Raw genomic sequence first — 27,968 nt, 5'->3', positions numbered from 1 at the left:
ATATATTATTATTATCTGAATAATAAGGCTTTCTAATTACAAACTTAGCAATGTACATTCAACAAAAAAAAGTATCAAGCACCTGGAGTACAGTGGGTGTAAATATAGGCGAATTTTGTAGGAAACACATGAATCTATTAACCTAGTTCATTAGAAGACACATCACCCAGAATGTGAAATTTTGTGCCATTTCCATTCCTGATAATTACCAAGGATAAGGTGCTCCATATATCACAATGGTTGGTTTATGTTTCAGAATGATTCGTGCGGTAAGGTGTGCGACACTTTTGTTGATGATTGTATGTGTGCCACATACACCCTCCACCAAGCTCGTTGAAGTGGCAGATTACGCCTGACTCACCTTCAAGGACCATGTACATGACATGAAGAGGTGGTGCACCCTCAGACTCGACGCATCTAGGGCAACTGTAGGGCCAGACTTCGGGAGAAAAAAAAACACACACACACTTTCGATTCTCTACAAACAATATATTACAGGTAGATCAATGATGTCCTATGCCTTCCCGGTATGAGCTCGTATCTTATCTATTGCTCACTACAACAACTTGCAATATCATACAGCAAAATGCCATATGCATCACCACTGACTGCACCAAAACCACTCCCAGCGCTCAGTTGCACTCTGAAACTAGTGTCCTCCCTGTCTGAAACTACACTGATACGAGAAACACGTAATTCTATATAGCAGCCTGTGTGAATACGGATCACCTTTATCATTACATGACAGAGACACACAACACACCTAAGTACATAAAATATTCTCCAGACAAACATTACCAAACCCTTTACAACAATATCAGCATCCAAAAATTCCAACACTTATAATAAAGAAACATCTACATACTCCCTTCAAGCGCAGGGCAATACAACACCTGGATCAGAATGGAATAGTACATACAAGCCCCTCCTACTGACAGCCACCCATCGAAGGTGTCCTTAAGTTGATATGATTGGGCTCTTTTGGCTAGGCCTAGCTCAGGACATCATCCAGACCTTCTCAGCTGCCATCTTAGATATGGGTTGGGTGGAATTACAGTTAACACGTGCCAAGCTTGCAGAATAGGTCCATACAACATAACACACATAATGGAGCACTGTACAGCATATTACACACTAAGACGCAGACACAACAGCAACGGCGTAGGAAACCTACGAGTCTATCCCACAGAGGTAACTGCTTATCTGCAGTCGACAGACCTGCTCGATCAGACAGACTGGGTTTGAGCAAAAAGAAATTTAAAAAACTGCTGCTTGTTCTCCCACCACCACTTTCTTCTTTGTTACCGTCTGTCATTACTGTCTCCACTCTTACTGCCTCCACTGTTACTGCGTGTCATCGCCTCCGCTGTCACGCCTTCACTCACTGTCCGTCTTCACTGCTTCTACCGTCATTGCCTTTGTCTTCCCTGCTTTCACTGTCACTGTCCCTTCCTTCACCGACTCAGCCAGCACCAGCCAGCATCTCCATCAGCAGCTGCGACGTCACACGTTGATTGGCCACCGTGATATTCTTCTGTCTGTACACCTTCATCTGGTCATACTCCTGTGAACAAGTATTCACAAAAGATATTAACTTGTAAACTACTTATTTGCGATAAGTAAGTCTCTGCTGCAGCGAAGTATTGTTATACAGATTTTTTTTGTCTGATCATATTTCTGTACTATAATATTCATTCGATCACATTCCTATGGAGAAGTATTCACGAAGGATTTATATCCAGTTTTTAAGATGAACAAGTCTCCGTTGCAGAGAACTAATAAGTATGAAATTTTGTTTGTTCATATTTCTTCATTCTAATATATACTCAAGCTTCACTCTGAGGTGTTGGTAGATTTATGGGTAACGACATAAATTGCAAACAAAATATCTTACACTTAATTTAGGGGTCCATTCTAGTTCATAAGAGACCGTAACATTTCTTCCTGTCCGACATAAATTGCCTGATGCTTATTAATTGTATATTGTGTTCTGTGTTACTTACATCTTATTAATCTTGAAATAATTTGCATCAGTGCCATAGTAAAAGATATTAAGGTTCCTAGACAAAATATAACGCTGAGGAAGAGACATACAGTCTCCCTGAACAAAACTGGATATAGCGCAATGATGTTTGCGAATATGGTTGTGTACCTGATCGCTGAGAGCGTCTACGTCCCAGAGGGGGATGGTGCGGGGCCAGAGACTGGAGTAGCGGGAAAAAGGGACGCCCACAGTCAGTAGGGTGGCGTTGATGGCGAAACGAATGAGTGTTACGCCGTCGTGGTGGCCTTGCTCGGACAGGGACCAGGTGCCCAGACAGGCGGCCGTGTGGAAGTACTTGTAGGGCACAGGCCACCCGCCCCCGCCTTTCAGTTTGTCGAGTCTGTAGTAAAATACGTAGAATGGTGATGACGGAGGGGATGGTAAGAACGTAGAAGTGCAGGGGTTACCCTGAAGTACAGTTGCTGCTTGGATAGCTTTAGATAGATCGCGGCGCCAAGTGGAGAGCTGGAGCCTGTTCACATTGTGAAGTGGCACAGGAACGTGCCTAACTAGAGGCATACTTAACGGGCCGTTCTCCATAAGATAAGAATGTGTATTGACTCCTATCCCGAAGTGACGAGAGCGACTGATTTCTGGAAATAAACATTCTCGCCCATTCCGGGCCTCCATATACAACCAGAAATCATAAAGAAGAGTAATAGGGTTAGTGGCATTGCGCCACAAAGCCACAGCTTCCCTGACAAAGTCAAGACTTACTGCGTAACCCCATGCTACTTGCACTGAACCTCGGAACACGCGAGTTTCGTTATGTGCAAGGCCTCTATACCCTCCTGTTGAGTGCGCGTTAATACAGTAAAGTGAAGGGTCAGCTTTCAGCAGCCACAGGGTCTGACTCATATAGGAAAAGAAGTCAGGCGAAACCTCGACATCCTCGTCCAGCATGATGGCTGCTGGAGCCTGAGGGAAGCGGGTGGAAATGAATGTGAAGACATCACGGTAGTAGCGGAAGAGTTTGGTGTTGCCAGTGTCGTGTACAGGGATACTTACTTGGGTGATGTTGAGCAGGGACAGCAGGCGGGTGGTGGGTGGTGGTGCATCACCAAGCACCACCACCAAATTGTGGAGAAGTGCTCCAGGTGCTGCAAGGAGGGTGCTGAGGGAGTGATACAGGTACTGGTATCTGGGACCCGCAGTCACAACCACTGGCACAGCTGCCAGTGTTCTTCCGTCCTGTAGAGGGCTGGCTGGAGGTATCGGCAGAGGATCGGGGTGGTGCTCGTCACAAAGGCCACCCAGTACACCGTAAGTGGAGCAGTACTGCCATCTCTGCCTCTCTAGGTCGGAGATGCTCTCGAGGTGGTGGTCAGGTGGGAGCAGGTGGCACAATGTAATGGCGGTATGGGCATGCTGGGGGGCACTGCCTTCTAAAACCGCTGTTTCATAAATAGTGCGGCCACCCTTGATGAAGACCCAGGTCCAGCGTGCCCAGGGCGGCAGGTGTGGGACGAGGACGGCACCGAGGTGTGCCAGGTGTGGTGCAGCGTGACGCAGACCGACAGTGCCGGCATCCGCCACGGCCAGCACCACCACACGACCCGCCGCCACACGCTGCACGTGCCATGCCAGGTCAGCCCAATGTGCCCAGTACTGCCACAGCGGGAACACCTGTAATGGCACAAGATAAACCATTATTCACTTACATGAAATAAGCAGCAGAATTACAAATATCAAATATCAGCTTTTATAGCATAGGAGGCTACTCCTAAGTTGTGACCATATTTGGTGGAAAAATTTTTATGGCCATGAAAAGCACTGGAGCCATTGAAAAAATTAGGCTCTAACAGTGATAAAATTGATTCACGTATGACAGTGGGAAAAATATTGGAAAGTTGAGCCCGCACAGAGCTGAGGAGAATGAAGGGTTTGCTTACTAGGAATACCATACTATGATATATATAGTTTGGGTCAAATAATAAAAAGAATACTTATAAATGTATCAGTGTCCTTGCTTTACAATATATCATACAGACTAGAAATATATATATAGTTAAGATACTATCGTGTAGGTGAAGAAAGCCCTTCGCAATTCAGGATGATTCGTTTGTAGCAATAGGAAAAAATCTGCAGTCAGAGACAAAGTTCGCCTAATACTTCACCTCTTATCACTCACTTTCCTCTGTTGTAATTATTCCTAAGCTGAAAAAAAGGCCTGGTATGTTTCTTAAGCCATGGGTGATTCTCTTCACTGTGACGCATCAGGCAGGAAAACGACGAACATGCCTTAAGTGTGAAGTAAATGATGAAGGATAATAAGCGAACTTTTGTGCATGACTACTAGTGAGTGGTGAGGCTGTGGCACCGTACCGTACCTTGTGGAATATGAGGACTGCAGTGCGTTGGTCCAGAACGGAGAGTGTGATACCCTTCTGAGGCTGGCTGTCTTGGTGGGCTAGGGGCAAGGCGGGGCAAGAGGGGGCGGCGCACCCTTCCACACTCAGTCCCCAGCCTCCTTTATCCGATGACACTTCAACACTCGCCAGTCTGATTGATTAGAGAGGTAACCACAGAAGTTCAAGTAGAGTCAAGGACAAAGTTTCACCTACTGTTTCGCAGCATTTGCGTCACACTCAGGCCATGTTCGTCACTTTCCTCCTGGCGCATCATATCAAAGAGAATCATCTACGGACAGAAAAACATATCAGGTCTCAAAGGGCTTAAGAATATTACCCGGCAGAGGAAAGTGAGAAATAGAAAATGTGAGGTATTAGTGGAACTTTTATCCCCGGCTGTAACCTTCAACCCTTCACTGTAGCTGATGCCATTTTTTTTCCTTCTTGCCACCACCAGATGATTTTATTCAGTTTAAGGAAGATTATCTGAATAATAAGGCTTCGGCATAACCTCCATCGGTCCCTTCACCATTAGAGGTCTGTCTTAAACTGAACAAGAAGCAACATTCAGAGAGTAAAACAGTTGCGCTACTCAAGTGGTTTAGGGGCCGAAGATAATACTTTGCCATGTGAATTTGCTCTTATATTTGAATGCGTCATTCTTGCCTAACCCTTAACACTTCCACTAGGTTTACTTCAAAAGTCGCATTATAGATGTTCGATTTGACTTGCCCTGTGACTACAGACTTGACCTATTATTCTCAAAATAGAATCTTTTTATCCTTAGATAACCTTTAATTCATCGACCAAGATTGGTTCATATCAGACCAAAACTACTAGATTTAATTTGATATTGTCCTTTGACCTTGGCCTTTGACGGACTGTTCTTGCCCTGTAACCTTGAGTTTTGACTGACTGTGCTTAATGTAGAATCATTTGTCTCACCTTACGCTCCACCTTTCTACCAACTTTAGTCTGAGTCGGATCAAACCATCCATGTTTACCTTTCCACTTAACTTTGACCTTTGACACTTTTTTTTTAAGCCAATCTCTTCGCTGGCCCCTCAGATCTTGCACCAAATTTGGTTGAAACTGGATGAAAACCGTTTGAGTTAATGAAGATGCTATCCTGCATGACGAAGGCAGCTCCAATCTGCAGTCTACTTGGTTTACGTTCAGATCAACCTTGGGCAGCAGTAACAACAACTCCCTGCGTAACGACAGCATTTCTTCATTTCATCCCGAGTACGTCATTTATGTCTTACACGTAATTCATTCATACTTCCTGAACAGGGAAGCTGCCAGACATCGAGCAGCATGGAGACCCGCCATTAGGTGACCAAGGCCGGCGCATGAAAGTATGTTGGAGCCTTTAACAATGAAACGAACGAACGAACATACTGCTACCACCCAGTTTTATTCTCTCCGACAAGAAGAATATGTTTTCACCCCTGTTTGTTTGTTTGTTTGTCTGTTAGCAGGATTACTCAAAAGCTGAAAGAGAGATTGGGACCAAATCTGGTTGGTAGATAGCCCATGTCCCAGGGAACAATTGATTAATTTTGGGGACCGATCAGGATCGTATTACAGATTCTGGATCCGGAAAACACTTATTGAGAAACCCTAATCAATGATAAGAAAAGATAACCCATTATGGCAAGTGGTTTGGAAATTACGTTGCCCTTGTTGGAGAGATGCGCTCCACTGAGTGTCCCTCTAGTTCGCCTTAAGCCGAATAAAACTATATAGTGCTTGTAAAATGGAAAACAAGGAGCACTATGAGTACAATACCTGCACACTCATCATCTAATGTAATGGCCGAATATTTCACATTGCTCTGTATTAACTGTCGACAGATTACTCTCAGAAATCGAATTACTTCATTTTCGCATGACTTTTAACTCATTCACCAACTTTGGTTAAAACCAGATCAAAACTGAGTTGACTTTGCTGAGTGACGTTGACTTTTGACCTATCGCTCTGACCTTGATCTTTAACTGGTTGTTCTCAGAACTGAATCTCTTTATCCCTGATTTAACCTGACGACTTCTACCAGGTTTAGTTTACACCGGATAAAAACTGTTTAAGTTGACCTTGCCATGTGACCTTGACCTATGAACCATTGATCTCGAGAAAAATTCCAACCAGGTGGATGATCTTCAAGTTATTCACTAAGTTTGAAACACACCAGATGAAAGCTGTTTTATTTTGTTCCCTCACAGACACACAGATCGAACTTTGACATCGCCATGTGACCTTGAATACTGATTGATTGTTTCAAAACTGAATCCCTTCTTTCTAGCCTGACCCCGAACATGACACAGAGTTTGCTTCAAATAATACCAAAACTGTTTCAGCTAACCTTGCACTGTGACTTTCACCTTTTGACTGAATATTCTCAAAAACAGATCCTGTTTATGCTTGTATCACCAATATTAAAAAAAAAAAAAAAGGTCTGCAGTAACTTGAATAAATGCTGTTAAATTTGACTTTGGCCTGTGATCTTGGTCTCTGATCTATTGGCTAAGTTTAACTCTTGGCTGAACCTCAAACCTTCACCAACTTTTGTTAATATCTGATCAAAAGTGACTGAGTTATTTTGTTAACAAACACACACACACATGGATCGAACTTTGACCTTCCCCTGTGACGTTTATCTTTGAGTGATTGTCCTCAATACTGAATTACTTCATTCTTGCCTTACCCTCAACATGTCTTTCAAATTTATTATAAACTGCATAAAAACGGTTTTAGGTGATTTTGCTAGGTCGGACTTTGATCTAGCTGTGTGACCTTGACTTTTGTCCTGTTGTTCTCATTGGCTCACCCTCATCCCTTCCAAAGATTGGCTAAACTCGTATAAAAATGGCCAAGTTATTTTGTTAACACAGACGGATCGGCCGACACACGGTGCTCAAAACACAACACCCATTCTCACTTTGTGACGCGGGATGTAATTTCGTCATCAGTGTGGAAAGGTTTAAGTCAGCATGTACCAGAAGGAAGCAAGCAGGAAGAGAGCTCACCTTTGCTTTTGTGTGTGATGGAGCGAGAGTGAGGGCAGGAGCAGTAACAACGAAAGCACTTTTTCCACGTTCACGTTCATCCTGTAGCTTCAGTAACTACTCGCCTTCATCTCTTGTCAGATTTGCTTCACCACATCTCACCACACTTTCATCTCACCCCTTGGAACTCAAGCTGACCCCTATCTTGTCACTTTCCCAGTGACATGAGCGTGAGAGTGGTGTGGTGCGTGGCTGTGGTCTCTCATACTCCCAAACACCAGGAAAACTTGACCATAATGCTCCCCACCACGCAACCAGGAAAGAGACGACGGTATTTACGTTGGGATAACCACTACTTCCTTCACTTTCGTTTTATGATAAGTGTGATGGTAATTGCATCAGTCAGTCTCATTTTACCCACTTCTAGATGCAAGGGCCCCAGACTATGTTTTCTTACCTTTGTCTTTGAGTCACAGAATACTAACGTTAAATCAAACCTACCGTCGTCCCGTACCGTACATTTATAGATAGATGATCAGTGGTACTGCAGGGGAAAAAAAATCCAGTCAGCTAATGGGGGTAAAGCTCATGCGAAGCCATCACTTTGTAAATGGAATTCTAACCGCTCGACCACCAGACTATGCCAGTCTTCACTATTTGGACGATAATATGTTTATAGTGTGACGAAAATTGAAAACGAAATTTATGTGTTTTTTTTTTTTAAGTGGCAGACATTCTGAATATACAGTATATAAAATGCGTTATTTAATGCGAAGCTTTTACAAGTTAAGAATAAGTCTAAACCTAATCTCTTTAAATAAGGGCTGTCTATCAGTAGAAAATACTTATTCAGTCAAACTGTCTTTAAATAATTCATAGTGATTAAGTGTTATTAGACAGGACGTCTAACCAATATTCTATTTACCTTACAGTTTGCATTAATAAGCAAGAACTGAGACATTTTATACTGCATCATTACCATGTATTTCAGAGTTAAGTATCCCTCCAATCGCCATGTACATGGATATTCTAGACCGGGTCTGGCATAATTGGGATGGAGTGAAATGTTGCTTGGGAAGGAAGTGAAAATATAAGGTAATGCGGAGTGACTGTCTTTTACGCAGAGAATATGGGCATTAGGTTGAGTAGAAAGATTGATCTTGAACAAATAGGATAAGAGTGTTCGCCTTTAAGGCCCGACAACGTCGGGTTCCCCTGCTAGTATATATGCAGTATATATATATATATATATATATATATATATATATATATATAGTATGATCCCTTGTCCTCTAATGCTGACCTTTTCGACATACCTGATGACAGTAACACGTAAGAGATTATTGAGAGGTTACAGATTAAATAAATGGCTAAGGAAGTGTTGTTAAGAAATCTCCAGAGCAAAGGACAGTACAGTTCTAAGGACAGCAAAACTAAAACCAGCATACATGTGGTGAGTTCACTGCACATTAGAAGGATTACAGTCACGTAATTCTGTTGTCAAGTGACTTTATTAGCTTAAGCCCCTCAGTCCAATGACATGCTTTATACTACTGTATACTCTACTCTTGCAACCACCTCCACACGATTTTATTCAGCACTGGACAGACTTTTCAAACTGGAGGAATAAGATATAGCCTTCATGAACTCCTTCGCCATTAGACGCATGTAATAAGATAACTAAAATGGTGTTGTTCTCTCAATTGATTATAACAATACTACATTCACACTGAAGTGGTTAAAAGGGCACCCGCTAGTAAATGAGTGGTAGAAAGTTACATCTGAACCCGCGTGTTATAAAAATCTCTCTTAAAGTCAGCAAAATCGTCTGGATGTGACAAGAATAAACTAGAAAATACGTCATTGGATTCAAGGAGCCGTTGCGTTAAAGTCATTTTAATTTATTCTCAGTAACACCAGACGACATTATGAAGCAAATGGGAATCTCGGTATATGGGGTGAATGGAACTTGTTGTTAATCCCTTCACCACCAGAGGTCTCTTTAAACGGTGTCATATTGTCTGTTAGGGGTAGGCGGGGGCGCTCACCATCCACTCACTCGATGTAGGGCTGATTTGGGTGTCTGCCCTTTCCTCTCGTCATTTCTTCTTCTTCTGTCTTTCTTCCATTCATTCTTTCCTCTCCTTCTGCCTGTGGGTGACTTTACATTGACAAGCCAAATGGTTTCCTGTACACCAGGAAACCAGGAAAGTATTTACTACGCTGGGTGGTAACCATATAACCAAATTATGGCGCCTGGTGGCTTAGTGGGTAATTAAGGTGCTCCAATCGGATTGAGCCGGTGCAGGTTTATATCCAAGGGGTGGTTGGGGTTTATTGCTCACGTAATGCCACTCAGGGATGATTTAGGCTGGTCACTCTCATCGTGAATGTCCGGACCAACGTGCCTAGCCCCGGGTTCCTACGCTCCTCACGGGGTGACATAGGACTGGATGATGGATGGATGAATATTGTCTGGTGGTCGAGGGAATAAGGTACGCAAGACGTTATGGCGGTGAGAAGTTGAAGGTATTGTAAGTGTGACCTGTTTATGAAGCTGCTAATTCTTTTAGTATGATGTCTTGTTTATTTTTATTCCTGCCACTGCCGAGCCATTATATTAAGTTTATGGGGGACTTTTTGTAGTAAAGGGGTAGAGTGGAGCCTCTATCTGACACCTCCAACTCGAACGCTAAGAATTAATTATTAAAAAAAGGCATTGTTGTACTGAACGGGTTAGAGGGAACAGGCAGAAAGTGTAGGTATTTGTGTGTGATGTGTGTAGGTAAGTGGGTGTGATGTGTGTAGGTATATGGGTGTGATGTGATGTGTGTGTGTGTGTGTGTGTGTGTGTGTGTGTGTGGGTGTGGGTATGTGTGTAGGTTAATGCATGTGATGTGTATAAGTTCGTGACTGTGATGTGTGTAGATATGTGGCAGTGATGTGTGTAGGTATGTGGCAGTGATGTGTGTAGGTATGTGGCAGCGGTGTGTGTAGGTATGTGGCAGCGGTGTGTGTAGGTATGTGGCAGCGGTGTGTGTAGGTATGTGACAGTGGTGTGTGTAGGTATGTGACAATTGTGTGTGTAGGTATGTGACAGTGGTGTGTGTAGGTAAGTGACGGTGATGTGTGTAGGTATGTGCGTGTGATATGTGAAGGTTTGTGCTTGTGACGGATGAAGGTATGTGACTGATGTGTGTAGGTATGTGTGTATTTTATGTATAGGTTTGTGTGTGTGATGTGTGCAGGTAAGTGCCAGTGTTGTATGTGGAGATATGTATGAGGTGTTTGTATGTGTGTAAGGTTGTATGGTCTATGTAGTGTTGGAGGTAAGGGCGGTCCAGATGTATTATGACGCAACTCCACCAGCCGTCAGCAGCACACCACACGCCGTTCACCTCAATTAACATTCACGCCCTGTGGTAAGGCGGCGTCAGCCTGCTCTCAAACTCTCCTCACTCACCACCACCACCACCACCACCGTCTCCGCCACCAAGAAACGTGTGATCCTCGTAACAACACCAAGGCAAAAAACGTTCTTCGGATACACACGCAAAAAGCAGTGTGGTACAAACTTTCAGCTCTGCGTTACCACTTGCGAGATGTTACCTTGTTATCTGAAACCAGGTTATATGTAGTACAGAGCACGTAATTGTGGATGAACGGCTTATACCCCTGATGGCATAACATGACCATCAACACTCTCAGCGTTACGGAGATTTGAACTGATGTGTGTGGGGTATAATACAGGGAATTTTACACACACACACACACACACACACACACACACACACACACACACACACACACACACACACACACACACACACACACTTATCTATCTATCAAACTGTCTCAAGTATGAATAAGCTGTGTCTTGTGTCAGTATTCTCGTGGTCCGTATTCCTCTGTGCGGCGGTGTAGTGGGATCGCCTCGGGCATCCAGGGGAAAGTATTCGTCACAGCCTCTTACCTTACGCCAAAGGGTAATGACTGTCGTTTAATTGCCTGGCTAGATTTTTTACTTTTTAGTGGTGTTCAATTTCCTTTGCAAGTATGGTGTTTGACTCAACCAGTTCAATGAAATATATATATATTCTTTATGATGTTTTTGAGTATTATAGAACTTTCAAAATTCTAGTTCTGTCCTGGAAAGCTCATGACAATAAACGTCTCACTTCTGGTTAGAGAAAATACTTGTGATAACAAACTGAACCTGGATAACTTCTATATTTTCACGGCATAGCAGAGAGAAATGGCAGATATATATCCAGCAAAACAGCATATTAATTAAGAGCTGATGACATGATGCAAATCATTTCCCGTTTATTTGATATCCAAGTTATGAAATTAAAATTTTTTGTTTGAAGATGCTTCACCCCGCAGTGACATAGAAGCTTGACCATCCCAGTGATAAGTGATCTGCTTTAGTAATGTGCGTCCATACTAGACCAGTTTACTGCCGGGAGTTAGATGAAAAGTGTTCCCCTCGCAGAAATCGACTGAGCTGGCCATGTGAGAGTCCGGGAAATTCCTCCCCCTAAACCATTCTGACAAATATGTAGTGTCCATCAGCGAGGTACTGGTCATGAAGGAGATCTTAGCAATGGGTGGTAAGAAGCTCCAGTCTAGTCGTCTGATTATTCTTAAAAAAAAAATGAGTGATATGAATTGGGATATCATAGACCTTAGTGAAGTTAGAAAACCAGTGATGCAATCAGAGAATTATCTGATGATCATACACTGTCCTCAAAAGCCAAACAAGAAAAAAGTTAACATGGTGTAGGGTTCACAAACGCTTAGGCTGCGATATTGACGAATTCTTTAGTATAAATGAAACAGTAGCAGCCTAATAATAAAATGGATAAGAAATGCTAGATGAAGATAATTCATGTATATGCTCCAACATAAACCTGCGACAACGAAGAAATAGAAAAGTTTTTTTGATAATGTGGAGGTAGCATTGAGCAAACACAAGATACTATACAGTACAAGTGTGTATGTGCTGGCAGACTTACATGAAAAAGAAGCCCAGTAAAGTATATGTGAGACTGGCAAACGGAATGCTGGAGGCGAAATGCTTGTGGAACTGGTAGAAAGTCTTAAAATAATAAATACCGTCTTCCAAAAGAATGGTAATCAGTATTAGGGTTGGGAGGGACCAAAATGATGGAACAAAGAATGCAACTGATTTCACAGCTACTGACGAGGAGTACTAGGAAGAAAGTAATTGCCGTGAACAGAGTAAACGTAGGAAGTGACCACAGGAAGGTGTGAAATCAGGCAATACTATAATTCAAATGAGAGCGGGAAATGCTAAACCGAAGAAAACGAGTCAAACTCTGTAGCTATGAGAGAGAAGTCAATGGCATTTAGTTTGTTAGCTAACAGACAATTGCTGAAATATATATGAAATGAGGCTGACAATATATATATGTATATGTACTTTTTGTGTGTGTGTGTGTGTGTGTGTGTGAGAGAGAGAGAGAGAGAGAGAGAGAGAGAGAGAGAGAGAGAGAGAGAGAGAGAGAGAGAGAGAGAGAGAGAGAGAGAGAGAGAACATCTTCATTCGTTCTCATGCAGTAATTTCTCACCGTATAATAAAAAAAAGTACAGTATTAATACTTTATTTAGTCGTACCTTTTCTATACCTGAGAAAAATTAAAAAAAATGGCAGAGAAGGGATAATGTATTTCTGTTATGCGCTCCTACACTAATCTGAGTCTGCGTCATCAGGTATATGATTTAAGCCCGTTAGCTCCTGTCGACTATAGAGTACATGGATAGTCGTGTGGCAGCTGACTGAGACTTGTGTTCCAGCGATATAAAAAATGCCAAACTCAGTTGAGGGATAATTGTAGCATCTTGATAATAACAACTGACAACAGTGACAACACTGGTGAACAACAACTACATAGAGAAAATGAAAGCCCTGAAAGCCGGCATCAATATGTATGCCCAGCAGAGACCAGACAGGAAGACCAGAAAAAGGGCAAGTTCAGCAGAGGAGTCGGAAAACTTCTTCAGAGGACAGACGGAGGTAAGAACTTTTGTATCTGTTGAAGGAGACTCCCTCAGATCCCTAGTATGACAGGATTACCAGAAATGCACAAAACAATAATCATACTAAGACTTACTACAATAGGCATGGGAAGAGCTCCTCGCAAGTTAAGAAGCTATCCAGCATAACCACTTTCCTCAGCAACGGAGAAAATCTGTTATTCACATTCGCAAATTCGTCAGAGTTAAAGCAGACACTACAAGACGTGAATCTTTTGCAACAAATGCCAGCGAGTTTCGATGTTGAACAATAATTCACAAATACTTCTATGAACACCGCGATCAGTGCCGTGGAGAAAGTATTGGATCACATCATTGACGATGACCTGCTTTTGGGTAAAAACGACTCTATGAAGCTGATGTTCGTGTGTGTTCTATCTGGTACATTCCGATTAAATAATGAGGGGTACCGAAAATCTTAGCGCCATTGTGATGGAGTCAGCACTGAGTCCTGTGATGGTGTTTTTCTTCATGGAAGCTACTTGAATGGATATTTGTAAAATATAGTGTTTGAATATATATAAAGCAACAGGAAACAGCCAGAACAAAATAATAAATACGTCATGGGATGAAGAGGTTGTTATGGTTCAGCATGTTGTTTATGCCAATATAATGTCGACATACTCTGAACAAAATACCACACAGGGGAGTATTACATGCCTCATTATTGCGTAACCCCGATTAGTCTGGTCGAGCAGACCTGTCGACCATAGGTAAGCAACTGCTTCTCTGGGGCCGTCCTACGGGTACATTACAGCACATCCACCGTGTAGGATCTAGCGCCTCCTTGTGGTAGCCAGCGCCTCACCAGGACTGAACCAGGGTCCATCCAACAGTGAGGTAAAGGGCAAAATGGCATTGTACGGATGTTTGGCTATCGGGTGGACGCCGCAGCTGCTCCACACAGGGTGAACAGCGTTACTACAAGTAGGCTCCCCTTCAGCGCCTTGTGTGGTGAAGAAATGTTATGGGACCTCATTAACACCCAGTAGTATGGTCGCTAGGCTCGTTGAGGAAAGCTATGCGCAGTTACGGTACTGTACTGGCTAATGGTCTGCTCTCGTGTCAGGTGTGAAAGTGAAGGAAAATGGACTATTTATTCTGACGACCCCATCAACACCAACGCTCTTCCCCCTCCCCTCCTCACACACACACACACACACACACACACACACACACATTCGTTTTCTCTAATTATTGTAGCATGCATAAATTTGTGAACACTGGCATATAATTTACCCAGCAACAGTGGTGCTACGTTGCGTCATAGTAGGGAACAAAATCTTCACAAACTGGTGCAGAGTTCTGTGAATGAGAGCGGGGAAGATTTGGAAGTAAATGTAGATGCAATTAAAGATGGATAAATTTCCAAGGGAATCTAGGATGTTCACCACAGCTTCAGTGCACCCTTCCTCGCAAATGATAGTAAACCACGGATTCATGATGTCTGTCTATCTATCTATTGCCAGACGCCTTAATCCCGTAAAGGATGGTCACAAACAAATCACCTCCATGTCGCTCTGTCCCCCGCCATTTCACTGCCCTGCTCCCAGCTAAGGCCCCCCCCCCCTCTCATATACCTCTCCACTTCATCCCTCCATCTCAGCCTTGGCCTCCCCCTCCCTCTCCCCCCCTCCACCTCACTCACATACATTCTCCTCGTCAGTCTCTCACTCTTCATCCTCTCCACATGGCCAAACCACCTTAATGTGTTTCTCCTAACGTTTCCTATCACATCCACATCCACACCACAACATTCATTCACTTCCTCATTTGTCAGCCTGTCTCTCCATGTGACTCCACATTTCCACTGCTCTCACTATTGACTTCTGTCCCTGCAACAAGGTCCAAGCTTCACTTCCATACGTTAGAGTTGGTATCATAATATTGCCATGTAGTGGCATTTTCACTTCCATGCTCACTTCCCTGTATCTTATCACTGCTTTCATGGAACCAGCAACCTGTCTTCCCTGCTGCACCCTTTCAAGTACTTCACCCTCTAAACTTCATGTCTCATTTAATGAATATGTGTGTTTGTGCGGTTTGACCTCTAACCATATAAATCTCTTTAAAAGACCTAAACTTCAAAGAGGAGGAAGAAGTCAGGAGGTAGCCTATTGCTCAGGGAGTAATTTTACCAAGTTTCAGGTGAACTGGTGGGGAATTAAAGACATGGCACCAGTTTTTACAGTCCTTTAGAAGAACGAAAGTAGAAGAAACTGAGCAAATTCACTATAGTTTCCACCACAGAGTCGAAGTTACAATTAAAATACTGGTTGGTGAAAGCAGGTGAGTCAGAGTGTTGTGTTAATGAACTGAGAGAAACATGAATTGTGCCAGAGTTTATTATACCCTGATGCTGTGAAAGAAAAAGAGGTAATTATGAACAGGAAGTGAACCGTTGGTGGCTCAAGTACGTATAGTAGCTGGTGCTATGACGGCTCTGATGCAGGAAAGAGAGCTTGGCAAAGAGGCTGAAAGACGTCTGCATGAAAGTGTGCTGTTGTCCACATTAACATATGGGTGTGAGAATTTGATATGACTTACCATTCGAATGTTACTTTGTTATTTATCCGTTATTTTATCCTGTCACTAGAAGTCTCTCAAAAGTTTAGACACTAATAAGATAAATAATCTGTATATTACTGACCACCTCATTTCAAGGGAACGAGCAGCAGCTAGGGAAAAAAATAATGCTAAAAGATATAATCGATCACACGTTAATTGAGATTATTTTCAATGGACACTGATCCAACTTTATCACTATGATGGATATCTCATAGCTTATATTATATCATACTGCGGCCGCAAGAACTATAGAATAACATATGTAAGGGTACAGGTGTTAATCGTAGATCTTCGTAATCTTGCTGCTGCCTTTCTCGGGGACGCGAGTAGGTAGCCTAACAAATTATGATCTCATATGCCTGATTCTCATAGACAGTGTACCTACGTGTAACTGTACGGCTGCTTCCATGATTAGGGACTACAGAATTTGCATATGCATTTTTTTTGTGTGTGAGAAAGGAGGAACCAAAGGTCAGGAGCCCCCCAAATCGTTCTCTCCAAGAAGAAACTAAACAAGATAACAGACAGCCAAACTCAAGATCCGTTCATTTCCAGATGTCTGGACACACTGCGTTTGAAAGACTGGAGGTCATAGGCAGTAGGAAATACCGACAGAGGGAGACAGTTCCAGAGCTGACTTGTCGCATACAAGAACTCATGGTTTTACTCTACAGGTTTATGAGTGCATAGTACTTTACAGTGTATGGGAATCTCTTCTGCTTGTATTGTGCGACATCAATTGAAAATTATTAGGTTGTAACTAGATTAGTATAGGGACGAAGTGACCCTACCGCCCCTAGTTTATGGTGAAAACGCCAAGAGGCTGTGTCTTTGGTGTTTTAGAGTTGCAGATTGGGAAGCCTTTAGGCAGTTTTTTTTTTATTTTCCTTAAAATGATTATTGCTTCCTTGTCCGGGGGCCATTTGAGTGTGCTCCGGGCATTACGGAAGTTATTATCTTCGGAATGGAGGACTACATTCCTTTGTCTTGCACTCTGACTAATGTAAGTTTTGGTTTAGTCACATTTTCTTTTATTCCATTTCGCGTTTAAGAGGATGTTTTCAAAGGCTATAGGAGTCAACCTAACTCTTAATCTCGGTCATTTTACGCGTCTGCCTAGAATCGTGCTAAGTCTGTTCTTCATCTTGCTAAAAATTAACTTCTTCTATTTCAAATGTTCTGAACTTTCTGACTCAGATCCTCCCGCTCCTTTTGGGGCCTTGCCAAAAACCTCTCTGATTTCTTTACTTCTTCCTCCTTCTCTCCTCTTTTCCACTGTGAAAGCTCTGTAAATTTTCCCCCTTACTGATAAGGCTGAACCATTTGCCCAGAATTTCTCATCTAATTCCACTTGAGACATTCCCATGATTTCCCTCCATTTCCTCATCCCTGTCATTAAAATTTCTTCAAAAGATTGTAATTCCCGCTCTCACTGGCCACGGTACTGATATGGCGTGCTGTCCTTTTGGGGTTCCTCCTGTTATTCTCAAGAACTGTATCCATGTTGACATCCTTCGCAGGCAAACTCTTCCGTCTTTTGTCTGTCAGCTCGTGTCTTTCCTTCTTGCTGAAAGTGTGCGCTCATTAAGCCTGTCCCGAAGAAGTGTGGCCATTCCTAACTCCCTAACTATTGCCCAGTTGCTTTAGTATCTTGTATTTCTCAAGTTCTCGAATTTGTCTTTGACAGGAAGACTTTGAAACACTTTTCATATTTTATCCTTTCTGCCTGCTAGTGTGGGTTCCACCAGGGAGGCCCAGCTGATGATCTCACCATTCTTTCATATTCTTGGTCATACTTCTACTGGGACTTTGGTGAAGCCTTTGTCATTGCAAGTAACCTAATGCTTTTGACCCAGTCTGCACAAATCTTTAATTTCCAAATTGTCGTTTACGGCTTATATCCTTTTATCTGTGCCTTGATCTCTAGCCTCCTTTCCCGTCGTTCTATTGCTGCCATGATTAGTGGTGTACCTGAGGGTTCTGCTCTGTCACCAACCCTGTTAATCCTTACTCTCTTCTTCAGTGATCTCGTGTGCTGCCTACTTGCCCTATCCACCTATAAGCTAATGATTCCGCCTTTCACATTTCCGCCCGATTCGCACAGAGTCCATCATGACAGTTACTTTAGGAGTCAGAGGATGAGGCTATGGCTCACCTGATAATTATTGATTTGGATGTTATTTCTGACTGGGATAAAATAAGCTTTTTTTTGTTTTAATGCACAGAAAACTTGATTTCTATATCTTTCAACTTGCCAAAATCTTCCACAGGAATATACCTTAATATTTAAATACATAGCCCACTTTTTCGTCACCCCTCCGTATCCCTTTCTCTCAGGACCTATCACGGAAAAAGCACATTACCTAACCAGCGAAATCTGCTTCCAGTAGACAGGGGGTGCTACCCGTATGTCGACTCCTTACTATGACAATGTACAGAGGTCTTAACTGCCCCTGTGTGAAGACAGTTTTCTTGGCGATGATGGTGGTGGTAGTGGTGATTCACCACATACGACTTTTCTAAACAGGGTGGAGTCAAAGACTTTCAATCTCTGCAACTGCCCTTCTCTTATTGACTCCTTTCAGCTTCTGCTTCTTCGCCGCAGTGATGTATTATCCCTCTACTATCGCCACTTTCATTGGTCACTGGTTCTCTGAATTGTCTGTTTAAATCTTTTCTCCAGTATGGCGGGCTCACAACACCTGTCTGGTAAGATAGTATCATCCCTTATCTGTCCACTTTTCTAATGCAATAATTAACCGATATTTCAGTCCTTCATGTTTGCAACAAGCCAATTCTGGAACCATCTTCTTCAGTCAGTATTCTCCTCCAGTATTTTAAACAGTGTGCAACGATCTCGAAGCGAACAGATTTTAAATTCGGCTCTTTTTTGTTCGTTATTTCCTGGAAAGAGCTTTTGCAACCTTCCAGCCTTTTTTTTTTTTTTTTTTTTAATGCTAGAAAGAAGGAACCAAAGACTATGAGCCCGCAATAACTGTTCCGTCCAAGAGAAAAACAAAATACAAGAGAGAGCCAAATTCAAGATCCGATCATTTCGAGATGATATTTTTCTTTGCATAGGAAAGCAGGTCTTAGTTCTTACGATATGTGAAAGGGGAGCTGGAATTGGGACTACCTTCCTCAAAGATGATGTTTAACTGGATGGAAACAAATATTCTGATATACAGAAATTCGGGACAGTTTTGAAGATATTTTCCGCATACAAGTTATTACGTTCTACAAAGATGTTGAAGCACCTTGTCAACCTCTCCCTAATCGTCTCTCTCACAAGATAATATTCCGGTGAGTCCAGCTTTGTGTGCTCCGTTGCTGAGAGATGGAATTAACATACATCTTTGTACTACATCAAACTCAACAATGTCTTCACATAGATTTTGGTTACAGAACTGAATAACATAATTACCTCCGCCAAGGAGGTTATGTTTATGCCCCCGTTTGTTTGTTTGTTTGTCTGTCTGTCTGTCTGTTAGCAGTATTACTCCAAAAACTATGAACGGATTTTGATGAAAATTTGTGGAATGGCCGGCCATGGGCCAAGGAAGAAATTATTACATTTGTGGGCAGATCTGGATCCGGATCCGGAGTATCCCGCACAATATCTCCAAAAGTTCTCAATAAATTTCAATGAAATTTTGTGGAAAGGTGGGGCATTAGCCAAGAAAGAATTAATTATATTCTGGGGCAGATCTGAGTTCGGATTCAGATCTTATACCCACGGATCCGTATTTCCAAAAAGTCTCAATGAAATTTTGTGGAAGGGTGGGCCATGGACCAAGGAAAAAAATATTAAATTTTGAGTCGGATCCGGATCCGGATCTGGAGTATCTCGCACAATGTCTCCAAAAGTTCTCAATGAACTTCAGTGACGTTCTGTGTAAGAGTGGGCCCTGGACCAATAAAGAATTGATTAAATTTGGGGGCAGATCCGCATCCTTTTTGATGGCAATGGCATTGGCGGAGGTATGCGCTCCTTGAGTGCTTTCTAGTTTCTATATGTATCAATACATAAATTCTCTCTCCCTCTCTCTCTCTCTCCCTCCCTCTCTCTCTCTTTCTCTCTCTACGGCTACAATGAGAATTTGTAATCATATCTCGATAGATGTATGCCAGTATTTAATGATACATCTCAGGATGCTACTAAGTACTTTTCCATGACTTCATGATGACATCATGAAAGGTGAAGTTTGTGAGATACAGCCGTCTTCAGGTGTTTAAAGATTTTTACACCTACGCTCGCGAAGACATAACCAGTTAGATTTTTATCGGCGCGCGCTCGCATGCCAGAGAGAGAGAGAGAGAGAGAGAGTGTATGTGTGTGTGTGTGTGTGTGTAAACAAAATAAATAGTTTTTATTAGACTTTAGCCGACGGATGGGTTAAGAGATAATCAGTGAGTAAGCTTTTTCTTTTTGAACTATAGGTAAAGGTCACAGGGCTTTCAAGCTCAACTTAAATAGTTTTATCCAATTTATACCAAACTTGGGGAAGGGCTGAAGGTAAGGTGTGAACGAAGGGATTCAGTATTGAGAATCAGTTAAAGGCCAGGGTCAAAGGGCAAGGTCAAAGTCCGACGCGTGCGACATCACGAACTTAATCAATAAAACAGTTTCTAGTTGACTTGAACCAGACGTGGTGAATGCATTTTCAAGAGCAAGAAGTCGAATGTCAAGGTCACAGGACAAGGTCAACTTAAAGAATTTCTGTCTGACTTAGACCAAACTTTGTGTAAGGGTTTATGTTAAGGTAAGGATAAAGATAATCGATTTTGAGACCAAACAAAGGTCAAGGTCACAGAGCATGGTCACCTAAACAGTCTTCATTCGATATGAACCAAGCTTGGTGGACGAGTTAAGAGTCAGACACTGTGATTCAATTCGATTTTGAGAACAGTTAATTAAAGGTTTAGGTCACAGGACAAGGTCAAGTTCAACCCATGTGTCATGGATGGGTTAAGGATCACCCATGGGGTTCACCCATTGCTTATGAAAACAATAGGTGAAAGGTCAAGGTAATACGACACAGTCAACTTAAACAGCTTTTATCCGATTTAGACCAAACTATGAATAAGATATTCGATTTTGAGAATAATAAGTCAAACACGTATCACGGTCACAGGAGAAGCACACTGGCCAAATTTTTATCTCTGATTTGAACCAAATATGGCAGAAGAGCTGGAGGTTCGGCAAGAATGAAGTAATTCATTCTGAGAGCGATTAGTCGAAGATCAAGGTCACAGGATATATTAAATATTCGGTTGTTGGTGGCGGTCGTTGTACCCTCTGAGCGTTGTCATAAATGCTGCTGAAGCCATTGACTTGAAGTGCTTGAATTTATGAACAAATGTTATACGTTATCTTTTGGGGGGTTGGCACTGTTTCCAGATCTAGTAATATGGATGGCCTGCAGTTCTTTGTTAGAAATGACTTGCTAATCTTGCTGATTTTAACATGAAATTAGTCTGACCCTACATCAACATTTATATTATATATAATTCATAAAGACAGACAGACAGACAGACAGATAGGTAAATGAGAGAGAGAGAGAGAGAGAGAGAGAGAGAGAGAGAGAGAGAGAGAGAGAGAGAGAGAGGTACGGCAGATGTGCGGGAGTGGACAGCATATAAGAGTGGCGCGGCAGTGGTGGGGCTTCAATAGTGGTTAACGTGTGGTGGCGTGCGTGGTGGCCCAGTTGCTAAGGACACCAGGCTGCAGTTGCCATGGTAAGTACTACACATCATACCTCCTTCACCCATGACCTATCGTAACCTCTTCAGTACGAGGTCTAGGATAATTATAAAAGACTCTGGGGTTGAGTTTCCCTGTATAATCACTGGACACCAATAAATACGGACACACATAGAGATACGGTGACGGCAGCTGCCTCGACATAAACTTCCAGCCTTTTGTATATCTGGATTTATTCCAAAATAAACATGACAGTCACTCCTACTGGTGTTTTCAACAACTTGACAATCTGGCGTGGCATCTTAAAGTACTACTACTAATGCTGTGAATTGATAACAATAAAAAAATAAGTTGTTTGGAATCTCGTTCAGCCACAATCGGGAATCGACGTTTACGCGACTTTTTCTAGTTGGAATTTATGAAAAGTGAATCACTCTAATGAGATACGCGATTAGCACTGTATGAGAGTAGAGAAGGTAATAAGCGCATATTTGTAAGCCTGAAGAGTGTTTTTTTATAACCTGCAAAGATTTCTAACCCCTTCCAGTTCAGTTGATGGCCAAATGTCAGATTGTAGGCTCAGCTTGACTAGTAACCAAGGAGACCTATTCCTACCTGATTATTGAGACATAGAATATCATGCAACCACGACTTGGTGCTCCAGCTATGGGTGTGGACCAGTTCAGTCAGATAAAAAAAAAAAATTGATCGTAGTATCCCAGTCTAGGTAAGGGACAGTTACAGTTATACCCCATTTTCCTACTATTTTCTTACGTTTCTTGTTTCCGGATGCTCGTGGGTTCGTTAAAAAAAAAATCATGAACTTCAGTGCAATGGCGTCGTTTACACTCTTTCTACCATTAAAGGATTTGACTGATTGCAGGAAGGAGTTCTCAGGGTGAAAAGGTTAGAAAATTATGAACTCCACTGGATATGCCAAGATACTCAGTGATGTAAAAACGAGCTAAATCTTTGTACGATGTTATTTTTTGCTAGTACGATGGACAATTGCGAGTCCGCAAGTTTTGTGCTTAGTTACAAGAGTCTGAGGATACTCTTAACCTCTTCAGCACGATGGCGATGGTTTCGTGTTTGCCATTACCAGATATTTTACTCATGCTTGCAGAGTGCTTTACCAATGGAGGGATTAGTGGCAGATGTAACTAACCTCTCCTGTACAAAACAAATGGAAAATAGAAACTAAGTACTGGCGCTCGGTAAGAATAGTGTGTGAAGATAGAAAGCCGATGTTAAAACAGCGTGTGTGAAAATAATGTGTGAGGGTAGTTTATAAAAATAATGAGAGGTAAGTTTGTAAGAGTATGTGTGCATAATGTGTGAAGGAAATATCGTGAAGATAATATGCTGGTAGTGTGCAAGAACAGTACGTGAGGATAGTGTGTGGGGAGGGTCTGGCGTTGACCAAAATGTAGGGCACAGGTTTCGTGAAAGCTGAGGGGAACGCATCATAACAAGCCAACGTATTTTCCACACGTGTTAATGTCAAGTGTCTGGCCATAAAAACTGGGAAGTGAAGAAGAGGCGGAGAAACTGTGACAGCTGAAACCCCACATTTCGTTCAGGGTCCAGGTTCACAAAATTATGACCAATTCATGTCGTAACTATGATGTGTTTTTGCAAGAAGAACAAAGACTCTGGAGATTCTACACACACCACTCCATGTCCTTACCGAGAAAAGGAATCTAAGTTTCACTAGATAATCATTCTTAAGTTTGTGAATCTAGGCCGAGAACTGTAACGTCGTCAGGTGCGCCACCCGTGTGAATACTTGGGACGGTCAATGATCTGCACAAGTACAAGGACGATCTCTGGAAGCTTCCGATAAGGCAGAGTTGGCCGTGTACCGTTCTGATATCGCTTATTGTCCGGCAGACCTACTGCGCAGCAGGGAATGGGATATGTTGTTGCTGTTACAGATTGATGAATAGTTTCATATATGAGAAGTTATAACCAGAAAGTCACGCTATGTTCTTCCAGTATTCATATACAGTACTTTTCTGCTTATCCCACATGGCACAGCTCATAAGATACTGTACGGTGTTGCCTCTAATCACGTGTCCAACTCGGCGTGTGTTCTGTGGTTTGTAGCGTGAATGGGGTGAAAATAACTAGACAACCAAACCATTGTGTGTGTCCCTCTAAAATATCTCAGCTGAACAAAGAATGAGGATTAACTCCTTCGGACAGGCATAAGAAACATCATCTTAAGAAATGTGTTGCTTGATTGATTCCCATACGTATTATCTGTTACGTCAGGTACAGTTAGACTGTCAGAGAGTCTGTGAGAATTTGACGCCGATTACAGAAAAAAAATATATATATATATCATAAATAAGAATTATTGCAATACGCTTCTTCTTCTTCTTCTTCCTCTTCTTTTACTCCGGGTCAAAGGGCAATGGAAGCAAGAGTCCGTTTTCCTTCCGTAACTAAGGATTTTTTTGGGAGGAGGGGAGAAGAGCATGAAATAGAGGGAAAATGCAGGACTCTAATTATCTTGTCTCATCCAGCAAAGAAAATTTTACAGGGATTTGTTCAAAGGTGTGGTTAGAGCGGAAGAGAGAGAGCGCGTGTGTTGATATGGGAGCAGGGCGGAGAAAATGTTCCGTCGCCCACTTCCTTCCGCCGCCCATATGGCTGAGGCTGGTGGCGTGTGGGCGCGCTTGAGTGAGCACGGTGGAGCGGAAGGCGAGTTTGCGTCACACGGCTTAATTACACTTCCAACAAGACCCGGCGTCGTGTGTGGGCGTGACGGAGCAAAGTCAATGGTCTCCTGTGTATATAGCCACAGCTGCCAGTTTACTCATTGGCTGGATCCAGAGACATTCATTACTATTTAGCTACAAAATCCAGATACCTCAGTTAATTTCGAACGACGTATTAGTGAATATGGCATCTTTCTTCGCGTTTTTCTCGAGATTTTTGTGATAAGCGATATTCTAACACCTTTTCTATGGAAGTTAGGCGACATTTGGCGTGAGGTTTAGCAACTGTGTTTGAAGTGTCGTAAGATGCGGCCTGGGATGTGCTTAGTGCCGCTGTGTGGGCCATACAGTTAACTTTGGTCGATACGTACTGTACCTTTCACTCGTTCGCTGGTGTCCGATGGCTGGGGTGTTGGGTAACCGGATTTGCAAATGTTTACTATGTTACTGGTAATCAGTGCATTAACTGTCTATCTCCTATGTTTAAAACACCTCCGTAATTAACTGTGTGAGACTGATACCACCATTACACCTTACGGCTATGACACCGCGTCTTACAGACTAGTGTGCAGCGCCGATTAATAGCCTCGTGGGTCCCAGGCACTTTGAGATCACACCTACCTGAAACTGCTCATAAACAGTGTATTTACTTGCAGGTAATTAGCCAGCTCCGAGCATGTTGTCACCTGTGAACTTTAAGAGAAAATATAAGACTACTATGCAAGCCAATAAAACTTTATAATCGATAGCATAGATAAAATACGAGATCGCACATACTGGTACTTGTATTCTCTAATTTCTCAGGCTCTTAGACCTTCGTAGGCCCTGGGGACAGTTTACACTGTGCAACATTGATAACAGTGAGTACAGCAGTAACTCCAAGCGCTTTAACATAGTGACACATCTTGATACCGGAAATATTTTAGAGCAAACCTACCTTCCCGTAAGCAAATTGCTCGTTTATGCAGAAGGCTACAAGAAAAAATGGCACCAAGAATAGTTATACTTTATTAGAAAAACGCAGTTCTCCATTAACTAATTAACTGCATTAGTCAAGTGGTGGCCATTAATAACTAGATGATATCCAGAAGCCTTCATAATGGATTAACTGAAGGTTGATAGTGTTCGTCGGCTCAAGAGAAGAAAGTGAAACAGATATAAATAATGTTTGTATTTCATTAAAGTGAAGAAAATAGGTGCAGTCACAGACAGATCTCATATTCAGTCAACCGTAGTATTTCAGATAAAAAAATAAAAATAAATAAATAATTTTCTGTAGTAAATATTTAATTACCTATTCGGTGAACTACTGTAGTTTGAAATATAATTCCTTTGCTGTTTTCTGCTAAGCTTATCTGCAGGTGGTGGGGAATCACCTGCATATAAGCTCAGCCAGTCCGTGAGTTTTTCAGTACCTCTGAAGAAGCCACCGGCGAAAATAACTTGAATCATTAAAAGCAAGCACTGAATTATTATATACGCAATTTGTGTGAAAATTATAACATTTTTATCTCTAAGCTGCAATTTAAGTACTTGCATTTTAAAATTTCCTTAAAATTTAGAGAAATACCAGTTAATAATAACAGCGCCATTAGTGGCGACATTTTAAAAAGATCACTTGAAATATTGTTTAATATAATGAGATGCGTGAGTACTGCTTATGATAACAGAGAATCCCTGACAGAAATTTAATACATCTGTACCACAAGTTGAATTCTACTGGAACTCATATCACGCAATGCATCAGTTACCATCCCATTCACCTTTCATCATACACTACTTGCATCATACAGCTCTTGCACATGCCCAGTTCGATTCCCAAGCCATCCTCGGGACCTTTGGGCAAGTCTTACTTTGTTCCTTACCTAAACGTTTTGGCTTTTAGTACTGCCCTAGCCAGCTACATTTGTGCACTCGTATGTTCGTGGCTGTTCCCTACTTGCTGGCCGGACGTGTGCTAATTACTGACAACTGTTCTTTCTCCTGGAATTAATTTTCTCTCCGTCCACTTCCTCCTCTGTCCCCATCCCCCTTTATTTTTCGACTGTAATTACGTAAAAATATTTTCACGGCCACTAATTAATGTACTCTAGTATCAACTCTTTTGTTGACTGTACATCACAACAATTTCCCAGTTCTATCCTCTTAACTTCACAAATGCTCAATTCAAGTGGTTTATATTCTCAGCAAACCAGTCAAGATACTATAATGACTCAACGATCTCCTTCGCGTTATTAATTTCAGCTTGATAATAGTTTGGCTAACGAGATTTCACGAGGTGCGGGTAACCATGAAGCTTCTTGACAGTTCTCATTAATCATGTATGGTCATTAGTAAAATCTCAAGGTCCCAGCATCCCATACGGGTGTTTAGTGACTCCGTGGTCGCATGGGTGAGTACATTACTTTCGTCATACCTCTATACATCACACCAGTGTAAACATTCCCGAATATGACACCTCAATTTTGCCAAATTTCATGATATATGTGAGAGAGGGAGCGTGTGTTAAAGGAAGGGCAGCCTGATGATAGAGGACAAGGTGACATGGAGGCGATTTGTTTGTGGCACGCTTTACCAGATTAAGGCGTCTGACAATAGATAGATAAGGTAGACGAGGGTAAGTGTTGAAGAGTAACTCATGGTGACATAGACATTCCAAGAACACTTAAGAATGGTGAATAGGTAAAAGTGTTCATTGAATTTGACTACAATTGATAGTTAAATACAGACCCTAAGCCCTAGCCCTCTAGCGGCAAACCTTGAAACCTCAGAACAAATGCACCAGGACAGTGACGTCGCACCACCGCCACTATCTAGATTAAAGATTCGAACACTGAGACTGCTGTCACATCTGTAAACAAGAAACACCAGCATGGCACGCGAGGAAGTGTTGACATCTTAGTAATGGGTCATCGGAAGTAAGTCGCAATCATGAGAAGAGCTCTTAGTTCCATACACAGATATAATCCCGTACACCTCCCTTCGATGTGTTAAGCCAAAGGTTAGGTTACCTTTGGCCCTAAATAGTATTTTACAATCGACAAAACCAGTCACCTAAATGGAGCTTCGACGCGATGAACAAAGTAAGGCCGTTAGTTCGACTGTTGTCCTCTAACCACTAGATCACCAAGCGTGTCATGTAGACTGGGATATGTAGGTCTGATGGTGGACAGTAAGGTAACCTGGTAATTTAGTGACCAGGTGTGAGCGTGATGCATGAGGACACACGCGTCATGAGGAAGTAGTTGGTGGCGGAGAAAGCTGTGGTGGTGGTGGTGGTGGCTTGAGACAGTCTTGTGGCTCAGCACCACATCCACGAACATTAACCTCCTCACTTTGATGACGTCCTGTTAATTCTTCATATTCCAGAATCTTTAATAGGCGTATGGGACACCCCGTAGTAGACGCGTTAGGAACAATCTCTACTAACCCCTTCAGTACCACGATATCTTATTCTTACTAACGCCAAACACTATTTTCAGCTTGCAAAGTCTCAGTTAACTCTTGGCA

The 27,968-nt window shown here is 42.2% G+C and overlaps 1 protein-coding gene across 1 annotated transcript; it reads right to left on the bottom strand.

Moving 5' to 3' along the window:
• Positions 1-1,462: 1,462 nt before the first annotated feature.
• On the bottom strand, positions 1,463-22,850 carry LOC145413526 (protein O-linked-mannose beta-1,2-N-acetylglucosaminyltransferase 1-like). The gene is made up of 4 exons (XM_080283221.1): positions 22,795-22,850; positions 4,375-4,546; positions 2,153-3,670; positions 1,463-1,564 (listed from the first exon to the last, which is right to left on the bottom strand). Exons 1-4 carry the CDS (start codon positions 22,848-22,850, stop codon positions 1,463-1,465), a joined length of 1,848 nt encoding a protein of 615 aa, XP_080139347.1.
• Positions 22,851-27,968: the final 5,118 nt, after the last annotated feature.

The sequence above is a fragment of the Coenobita brevimanus genome, chromosome 96 (assembly GCF_032717465.1).
Source record: "Coenobita brevimanus isolate Jiangsu-jjx chromosome 96, ASM3271746v2, whole genome shotgun sequence".
NCBI classification, from domain to species: Eukaryota; Metazoa; Arthropoda; class Malacostraca; order Decapoda; family Coenobitidae; genus Coenobita; species Coenobita brevimanus.
Note: the sequence above shows the minus strand (reverse complement) of the source record. Positions and strands in the feature narration are given on the sequence as shown.

Coding starts and splice junctions, on each gene's coding strand:
- LOC145413526 (XM_080283221.1), bottom strand. CDS start 22,850: ATGAGTAAAATATCTGGTAATGGCAAACACGAAACCATCGCCATCGTG. Junction 4,547..22,794: donor ATCGCCATCGTGCTGAAGAG/GTTAAGAGTATC, acceptor CTAATCAATCAG/ACTGGCGAGTGTTGAAGTGT. Junction 1,565..2,152: donor TAGACGCTCTCAGCGATCAG/GTACACAACCAT, acceptor ACTTGTTCACAG/GAGTATGACCAGATGAAGGT.